Consider the following 10,152-nt stretch of genomic DNA (forward strand, 5'->3'; position numbering starts at 1 on the left):
CCCAGTTTTCTAATTTTTCTACTGTGCTTACTTTTTAAGCAATTTCAAGGGGAAAAATTGATGGATTTTAATAAAGAAGTAGCAAAGTTTTAATGAAATAATGGACTTTTAAATACCATTAAAAAAATATTCTGTTATTTCCTGGATGAGCATAGAAAAAATACCAGAATGGCTATATATTGAATTAAACGGTTGAATATTCAAATACGAAAAATATTTATAATAAATTAAACATATTTGTTCAATCAATTTGTTGCATTAAAAAATATATTAAAAAGAGAATTACAATCTCCAAATTGGAATGGAAAAATCGGAAGTTACATTTTCACCAAGTAATATAAATTAAAAATTAAATAGAAACTAAAATAAAGAAAGAAATCTGGCAACCCTAGATATACTAAAAAACGTTTTCCATAACTAAAGACACGTATTTTGGGCACTTTGCTATTAATGCTTAATTGATGCTAGAATTCTGAATAGATGCTAAATTCGTAAAATATGCGAATAGATGCTAAAATAACAAACAAAAGTGAAATTTGCATAAAATTTATAAAATTAATAGACAATTTAGAAGGGTCTTCTTATTCCTTTGCCCATTTATTATGTGAAGAAATTGAGGGGATAAAACAGAGCTTGCAGTTTACCATAGACGGTGTTTTTCCTGTCGAAACCAAGCAACTGCTTTTGTCTACTACTGTAAATAAAAGAAGACAGTTGGAGGTGTGTATCCAAAAGGCTGCTCAAAAAAGCGTCTTAAAACTAGACTCGCACTCAAGACTAAATGAGACAAATCTATTCCTCCGAACATTGAGTAAACTATTCAATCCATCTGTGGCAGGTACAAAATATAATATTAATGTTAAAGAAACAGTTAGAAACCTGCCATTGTTTAATGTATTAACAGAGGCTCAATGTTTGGAAGGATATCAGCACTTTTTAGACAATTAATAGAAAATATAAAAAGGGAATCCACGCCGGATATATTGCTATTATTGATGGCAACAAAAATTGAATATGAAGAGTTTGGTTGTGCCGCTCTAAAATCTATTTGGTGTCCCGTCAATAGTGTGGATGCTGAAAGGTATTTTAGTAAATACAGTATAATTGTTACCGATCGTCGCACGAATCTCAAAAAAGAATCTGTAGAAATATGCTTCATGTAAAGTTTTAATCAAATTTAATTGGTATTATATTTTTATATTCATATTTTTTGTCTTTGTATTTTTTATTCATGAAATAAATTTCATTGTAATTTTAATTTCAAAACATTTTTGAATTTTTCTATTATTTTTTAATGGTTGTTTTGTCTTTAAATTGTATATATGTATGTATATACATTTTATTAAAATTCATCGAAATTTTTTATTATTTAAAATTAAACTCTTCATAAAAAAAGATGCTAAATTGAACATTTTTAATGCCCTTAAACGCTGAAATGCAAAATAAAAATGCTAAAATTGACAAAAATAGATGCCCAAAATACGGGTCTCTAGCCATAACCAACAGAAGATTTTAGAGCACATTGTGACATGAATTGGGCAAAAATGATATAGAATATTTTACATATATCTAATTTGTAGGTTATTTTTCAAATTTTCCACGAAGTAATATGTAAAATTTAAAATATATCATTAGAAACAATGAATGTTCATTGTACATGCATATTTTCACGTGGAAATTCTGTATTAATTTTTTGAAATAGGACAAAAATTTTAAATGGATTTTTAGGAATGGGAGATGTTAATTTTTTATCGATCCAGTATCAATAATAATAAAATTTTTAATAAGTACACGTTATCGAAGCAATTTTATATTCATAAAACTATACATTAACAATAAACAAAACAAAAATAAACACATTAACAAAGCATTATGACAGAGATCACAATACGATTATTTATTACAAGCTTTTTAATATATTTGGTAACATTCGTTCGATGGTGAATTTCAGCCATCAATGATGTCCAATATGCATGGAGTCAGCAGACAATGCTAGGGTAGTTAGCACACTTCGACGGTTCGGATTCACACCCAAATTTTCCCAGTTGATCCAAGATAGTCTGGCAGTCAAATCTGCAAAAGATTAAAATTATACATATGCATATATTATAGAGGCAAATATTTCGCATTAGAAAGTTTCACTTCATGCAACAGGGCCTAAATTTTCAAAATTTCTCACCGCTGGTATTCCAATGTGCTCGTTCAGGTTTGATTTCTCCTCGTAGACACTTTTCAACATATGTCAATGGATCGTAGTCTGTGTCGAGCACCTAAAATATATATATAATAATTGGATATTCATTCATACATTTAAATATTTTATCGGTCTCCCTCACGGGACCGAAAGTGAAACGCCCGAAAATGCAAATATCGGAAGGCGAAGATCGAAAATCGAAAGATCTTAAGTTGAAAGATCAAAAAAAAAGGCCGCATGGTAAATGGTACTATGTATATATAATATATATATATGAGTGGCATGCGGTGAAATTCTCTCTATTTTTGTCATACAGCCTTGTTTAATGTGTGCGCGCAGAATACGGGAGGAAAAGCCTGTTCCTCTTGTTCCTGTTGTATCCTGCTCGCGCAAATTAAGTGAATATGTACGACGGGGGGAGAGACCCTTTTTTTATCTTTCGATGTTCGATCTTTGCCTTCCGATATTTGCGTTTTCGGGCGTTTCACTTTATATATCCGTCTTGGGGGTGACCGTGAAAAAGTCGAAAATATTCGTTTATCATGCATACATATGAAAAACGGTTAGTATATATGTATATCAGTGGCGTGTGGTAAAACTCTCTCCCCCCGTCGTATATCCTCACTTAATTTGCGCGAGCAGGATACAACAGGAACAAGAGGAACAAAGTTTTCCTCCCGTATCCTGCGCGCGCACATTAAACAAGGCTGTATGACAAAAATAGAGATAATTTCACCGCATGCCACTGGTATATATATTATATATACATAGTACTGTTTACCATGCACCCTTTTTTTATCTTTCGACTTAAGATCTTTCGATTTTCGATCTTTGCCTTCGGATATTTGCTTTTTCGACCTTTTCACTTTCGGAGCCGTGAGGTAGACCCTCCTCGTGGATATGTTAATGCTTCCTACCTCTCTGAGGAGTGCTATGTAAGCGATGGCCAATCTGAGAGTGTCTATCTTGCTGAGTCTCTTTTCGTAAGGAAACGTGGGCACGTGAATCCTCAGTTCGTCGAAGGCCGAGTTTATACTGCTAAAAAACACAAATGGGGATTGTCACTTCTAAAGCACTTCTCATATTAAAATGGGTTTCAAATGGATGAATTATTCTAGAATAAGAATGACTCCAAGTAAGCAAATGACGATAATAGTGAAATAGAAAAATATATAAATAAATATGTAAGGTGGTGCATATGTATATGTACATGTGTTGTTACGCTTATACTTAGTACTTATATGTACATATGTAACACTTTTCGTTTAATATTTCTAAGTTTATTTTGAAAAAATTATAGTCGATCCGATTAGCGTAAGACTTACGAGAACCGAGCATGCTGGCGCATTCGTGCAATGTGTTGTAACATTGTAAGGACTTAAAACAATTTCATTATTTTTTTTTAATTATAAACTCCCAAAAGAAAAAGAAAAAAGAAATTTAAAAATAAAAAAAATATTTATTATTTAAATCTTACATATGAGTTAGCATATGTGTGAATATACATGCAAAGCTTTTCTTCCCATGGAATGGCGTTTCGGCACCTTTTTGTCTCAGCATTTTTTATAATTCAAACGCATATTCTATATAATATAATTTGAATATAATCTTTTCCAATAAAAAAGTTGATAAGAAGTGAGTCCGGGCAAAATGAATACACAAAAAAATTATTATTTTGAATAAAAATACCAATAATTTTATTTGACTACCGCCATCTATGTATAAAATTAATGACTACGAGACGTCACCGAGATTAAAAATTTTCGATTTTGAAACGCTTCTTAAACGATATTTTATCTCTATCGTAATGGCGGAGGATCCATTTACTTATATTGATGACCAAAATGAGCAATATGGCAAAGTATGAAAACGATCGGATAAGAGGCAAACTTTTTCCTGAATTGTAATCGTAAGTGAAACGTAAAGGAGGTATGTAAAAACTTAAACTAGTCGAATCTAATGAAATACGTTTTTTTTTTTAATTAAATTCAAACAAATTGATTAATTTTAAAATTACAATTTCAAATGCTGGACTATTGTCTTTGAACAAACTTATACATATGTAACCCAAGCGGAAATTATTTTATGATGCTATGTGTAATGATTGGTGCACATCAATGGGAATGACTTAATAGTTGAAAGTGAACAGTTGAAAGTAAAATTTTGACCTATAACAGATGATGGTCCTTTTCAAAAGACAATAATCTGGACTGAGCTTTTCACTTTCGACTATTTTTAATTCATTCACCATCATTTGATTTTTATTAACTTAAATTTGAGTCCGAGTGATTGAAAAATTGGTGCAAAATGGGATTATTACAATAAATTAATTCTGGAATTAAAAAAATAGTTCGTACCCAAGAGACTCCGCCGCTCGTGTGCGAAGTCTGTAAGAGCCGCCATCGTAAGAAAATAGGGATGTTTTTGGTAAACTTAAATTTGTTGTACTTAAAATGTATAAGAAAGAAAAATGAAATTAATTGATTATGAAATTTTTAAAAATTCGCAGTAGGCCAAATTTTTATGAAAGTAAACAAATCTTTTACTCAATTTCATTTAAGAAAGCATTATAAAAACCAGGGGCATCATTTGGGGGGGGGGGGGCTAGGGTGGGCAGCTGCCCCCCCTAGAGTTGAACGTGACTTTCCACGTTGTTTAATGTATTATTATGAATTTGAATTGAAATACTAAACCAACAAAAATAGAATATAGGAATTCTTAAGAAAACTGTCAGGCAGTGCCGGTCTTTTACCCAATGGCACCCTTGGGCATTTTTCTCTAAACACCCTTAGAAAAAGATTATAAAAAAACTGGATTACCATCCTCATTTTTCCCGGCCTTGAGACCTTGCTACAGTTTCAGGCAGTGTCAACAAAAGCATATAAACCCAAACGTTTGGATATAATTCTTGTAAATTGTGCTGTTTTATACAATGAGTGGATTAATTTTACCTTTATTCGAAAGAAAGGCTTTTAGCAATGATAAGTTCATTGCTAATAATATCAGATTTTGTATTCGTGGTGAGCTTAATTTGAAGATCGGCTTTTTTCCAGTAGATTGTTTGAATAGAATTTAACGAGTACAAATGTAGAGCTTTGGAGCTCTAAGTTTAATTTTAAAGCGTTTTTGGCGCATCGAGCGGCGCCCTAACTTATTTGGCGCCCTCGGGCACCGCCCGACCCAGCCCCCCCCAAAACCGGCACTGCCGTCATGTATAAACACGCCGATTTTTCCCCGAAAAAATATGTTAATTTTGTTTTGTTGTTTGTCATGCTTTTAAAGGGGTTTGGTGCAAACGATCGAAAAGCGCCAGACAGATTGAACCACAGATTAACTGGATGGCTGCTTTAAACGCAATTTTCGACTCCACGAATGAAAAATTGCACATCAGATGACGAGTAACCTTTCGATGTGCACAGATGCAATTATTAAAATGTCAATTATTAAAATTAAGTTGGATCTTTCTGGCGAGTTTTTAATAATTTAATAAGGAAAAATTTGGAACTTAAGTATCAGAAGCACAGAACGTATACAGGGGTAGGTATGTCGGGACTTCGTGTAGATTTAGCTTAGTGTAAGTGCGAGCAGTGCGCACGCATAAGGTACACGTGTCGTTAATCTGAGCTTCAGTCTGTCTGGCGCTTTTCGATCGTTTGCACCGCATCGCTTTTAAAGATATTTGTAGAACTCGTTAATCCCAAGAAACAAATTGTTGATTAGGATTTCCTTTCTTTTACTGAAAAAATGATTAAAAGAAATAGTTAAAATTCATATACACTCATTATTTTTATATAATACACCCCCTCCCCCCCCTCCACCTCCTAGAAAGTCATTCCTTTCCGGTCAAAAATTTTGCCCGCCCCTGAGAAAAGCTGAATTGACGCCCCGGATAAAAACCGAAAACAATCGAATACAAAAAATATACAGCGAAATTTAATCGAATTAATGTATTTCATTGTTAACAGCGTTCATATTTCAAAAAAAAAAGTTATTAAAAGAAAAACGTCACGAGTATTAGTTTAGTGGAAAAAATAATTATAAATTATTATATTTAATAATTTTTAAGATGAATTATGAGTGAAGTGTTTATTTTTTTAATATAATAATTAATTTTGATTTAAAACAAATGAACCAATTGTACGCGTGTAATTAATTTTATAAATACTTTTTGGCTCTGTACTTTTAGTGAGATATTTATTATATGAATTTTAGTTGTATGAATCCCTGCGCGAAAATTAGTAATGAGTAAATGTGAAGAGATACCCATTAGGGGCGGACCTCAGCATCCGTTTCCGCTCCCGTATATTTGCAGCAGCCCTCTGCACTCTGTATGGTCCTCCTCCAAAAAAGTCACAGGCACCACCCCCGCCACCACCACCACCAACACCAACACCACCACCGACACCACCTCCTCCTCCACCACCTCCACCTTTTAGTGACTCCAATTCTAAACAGAAAAATATTTATATTGTACATAGAGAGATATTTGACGAATTCTATCCCTGGGTATTCTATGCCGGGTTCTATCCCTGAATGAAAATGAATTTTTCAGAGTATGCTGTTGGTCAGACCTGGATTTGTGACTCCAGGTTGATCGTTTCCTATCAGAGTTTGCCAATTTTCTCTGATTTCATTGTTGAAACGGTTCCCGGAAAAAAATTGGCTAAAAATCCTTCCTACCTACTATGTCACCACTATTTGAAAAATTTGATTGATGTACAATAAAAATTTATGTACAATTCAGAGATGTCTCGTTAATTTGCGAGTTTTTTCAGTGTCTCGCAATTCAACGACTTATAATAAAAATGCTGTATTTGTATTTGTAATTGGCCAGGAAGGCGCATTGGGATTTACCTGTAAGGCCTTCCTGGTATATATGTAAAATAAAAAAATATGCTAAATCGAAACTGTCACCGTGCTAATTCTTTTACCAGGCCTAATCAAATTGTATATGCATATGTATGTATCAGTGGCGTACCGTAAAGTTCTCCCTATTTTTGTCGTACAGCCTTACTTACGTGTGCGCGAGCAGGATACAAGAGGAACGGGTCTACCCCACGGGATCGAATTAGAAATGCACGAAAATCCAAATATCGGAAGGCAAAGATCGAAAATCGAAAGATCTTAAGTCGAAAGATCAAAAAAAAAGGGTCCATGGTAAACGGTACATACTCACTTAATTTGCGCGAGCAGGATACAACAGGAACAAGAGGAACAGGCTTTTCCTCGGGAATGCGGGAGGAAAAGTCTGTTCCTCTTGTTCCTGTTGTATTCTGCTCGCGCAAATTAAATGAGTATGTACCGTTTACCATGCACCCTTTTTTTTTGATCTTTCGATTTTCGATCTTTGCCTTCCAATATTTGGTTTTTCGTGCATTTCTAATTCGATCCCGTGAGGTGCACCCAAGAGGAACAGCCTGTTCTCCGTGTGTCCTGCTCGCGCTCACGTAAGTAAGGCTGTGTGACAAAAACAGAGAATTTCACCGCACGTCACTGGTATGTATGTGCTGGTCTACATCACGGCATCGAAAGGTCGAAAGATCGAAAAAGCAAATATCGGAAAACAAAGATCGAAAATCGAAAGATCGTAAGTCGAAAGATCAAAAAGAATGTATGCATGGTAAACGGTACTATGTATATATAATATGGGTCTACGTGACGAGCCAGAATGTTAAATTACAGAAAACACAAATATCGGAAGGCAAAGATCGAAAATCGAAAGATCTGAAGTCGAAAGATCAAAACAAAAGGGTGCATGGTAAACGGTACATACTCACTTAATTTGCGCGAGCAGGGTACAACAGGAACAAGAGGAACAGGCTTTTCCTCCCGTATTCTGCGCGCGTACATTAAAACGGAAGGAAAAGCCTGTTCCTCTTGTTCCTGTTGTATCCTGCTCGCGAAAATTAAGTGAGTATGTACCATTTACCACGCACCCTTTTTTTTTTTTGATCTTTCGATTTTCGATCTTTGCCTTCCAATATTTGCGTTTTCTGTAATTTAACATTCTGGCTCGTCACGGAGACCGATATATGTAATATATATCAGTGGGATGCAGTGAAATTATCTCTCTTTTTGTCGTACAGCCTTGCTTAATGTGCGCGGGCAGGATACAGGAGTAATAGCCTGTTCCTGTTGTATCCTGCTCGCGCAAATTAAGTGAGGCTATACGAAGGGGGTAGAGAGAGTTTTACCGCATGCCACTGATATATATGTATACTACCCGCTTTTCATATGTATTCATGGTAAATGAACATTTTCGATTTTTCGACCTTTCGATGCAGTGACGGTCACCGTTATGTACATATGTACATATGTACGCCAAGCGCGCGCTTGGGGCCCCCGAATTTTGGGGGCCCGAAATGGGCCTTTGCTACCAACATTTACAACTTACACGTTCATAAGCCAGTGCAAGTGAAAGAAAGCCAGTTGAAAAACGAATTCGAAGTCAAGTAGAAAAGCGAGAAATCAAAACACAAGTGAATGTCAGATTGTATCAACGAGTGGTCCGGCGTAAACAAAGAAACGCACGCGGCTGGAGAGTACACTACCGAAAACGATCCGATAGATTGATGTATAATACACTAGATCCGCCCTCACGTGTTATACTGGTCTCCCTTTTGGCGCATGCAAAATACATGGCGCATGCACAGTTTCTCTTAGTAGGTAGGTAGGTACCGCTGCGTCGTAGGGAAAAAAAACCCAACTTCCCCGCTAGTTAAACCCCCCGCACCCCTCAGTTAGTGAAGACAAGATCTCCGACCAAAATCACACGTCAGGGCCCATCTATGTGAATTATACATCAATGATCCGATATGGCAACATTGGTTCTACTTCATCTGTCAGAATGTGTAAAACTGATCGTTTCATTTAATAATTGCTCATTTATTTTAAAATCTTATCATTTCGTTTATATACTGATCATTTTGGCTAAATTATTATACTATTCATATTATTTAAATACCTATCATTCTATTTAATAACTGGTCGCATATCAACTGATCATTTATTATATTCACTGATCATTATTTTAACCTACCAAATGTTTTTTTAATGTTAGAGGCCAATCGGTTATTTCATTGTAATGTAAATCTTGAAGCATATTCTGGGCAACGGAGCCTCAATTATTATTAGAAATGGATTTGATGATGTAGAGCAGTGGTTCTTAATCTTTTCGAAGTCACGGTGCACATTTGATCATGAGAAAAATGGCGGTGCACCAGAATTAAACGGTCAAAAAAAATATATGCGGACATAATTTTTATTACAAATTAAACAAATTTCATAACAGTAAAGAAAACAATAATTAAATAAAAGATATAAACATAAGAATTTATTTGATGTAAAAATCAATTAATGTGATAGCCGAGCTTGTCAGATTTAGCAGATTTCAGAAATATTACGTCGAATATTTGATATATGTAAATGTGCTACCCTCAATTATTTGTCTAAATTCGTAAGTCTTTCTCGTTTTTTAGTTTTTATATTAGTTATTGTTGAGAAACCGAGCTCACACAAATATGATGAAAACTGCAAAAAAATTTCCAGTGCCCTCGTGTAAAGAACTGGATATTCCTCTTGGACATAAATCCAAAATTCCTCCATAGTCATTTCGGAAAATTGAATTTTTAGAGTACGATCCGTCGACAAGAAAATGAATTCTTCTTTTTCTGGGTACGAAAATCCACAACTTCATGTATCAATTTTATAATATAATTTTCTATAAAGTTGAATGTTCTGTTACTGCGGAAATAATTCCCAATCATCATTCAGAAGACATTTAAAATCATCCATACTTTCATTTAGGAAAAAGATTAACAATTTACCCCTAGATAACCATCTGACATTCGTACTTAGCTTCCATAGAAATGCAGTTTTTTAAAAATGCGTGTTCGATTTGATGAAATTTACAACTTGGTCTAGTACAGGTTTTAGTGCTGCTGGTAATGTTTTCGAAA

At 34.5% G+C, this 10,152-nt stretch overlaps 1 protein-coding gene across 1 annotated transcript; it reads right to left on the reverse strand.

The window, feature by feature from the left end:
- Positions 1–1,798: 1,798 nt before the first annotated feature.
- Positions 1,799–9,296, reverse strand: LOC143922249 (helix-loop-helix protein 13-like). Its single transcript, XM_077445474.1, has 6 exons — positions 9,234–9,296; positions 9,159–9,177; positions 6,473–6,641; positions 3,112–3,232; positions 2,180–2,270; positions 1,799–2,073 (listed from the first exon to the last, which is right to left on the reverse strand). Exons 1-6 carry the CDS (start codon positions 9,294–9,296, stop codon positions 1,955–1,957), a joined length of 582 nt encoding a protein of 193 aa, XP_077301600.1. The 3' UTR covers positions 1,799–1,954.
- Between the last annotated feature and the right edge of the window lie 856 nt (positions 9,297–10,152).

This window comes from Arctopsyche grandis, chromosome 2 (genome assembly GCF_051622035.1).
Source record: "Arctopsyche grandis isolate Sample6627 chromosome 2, ASM5162203v2, whole genome shotgun sequence".
Lineage (NCBI taxonomy): Eukaryota > Metazoa > Arthropoda > Insecta > Trichoptera > Hydropsychidae > Arctopsyche > Arctopsyche grandis.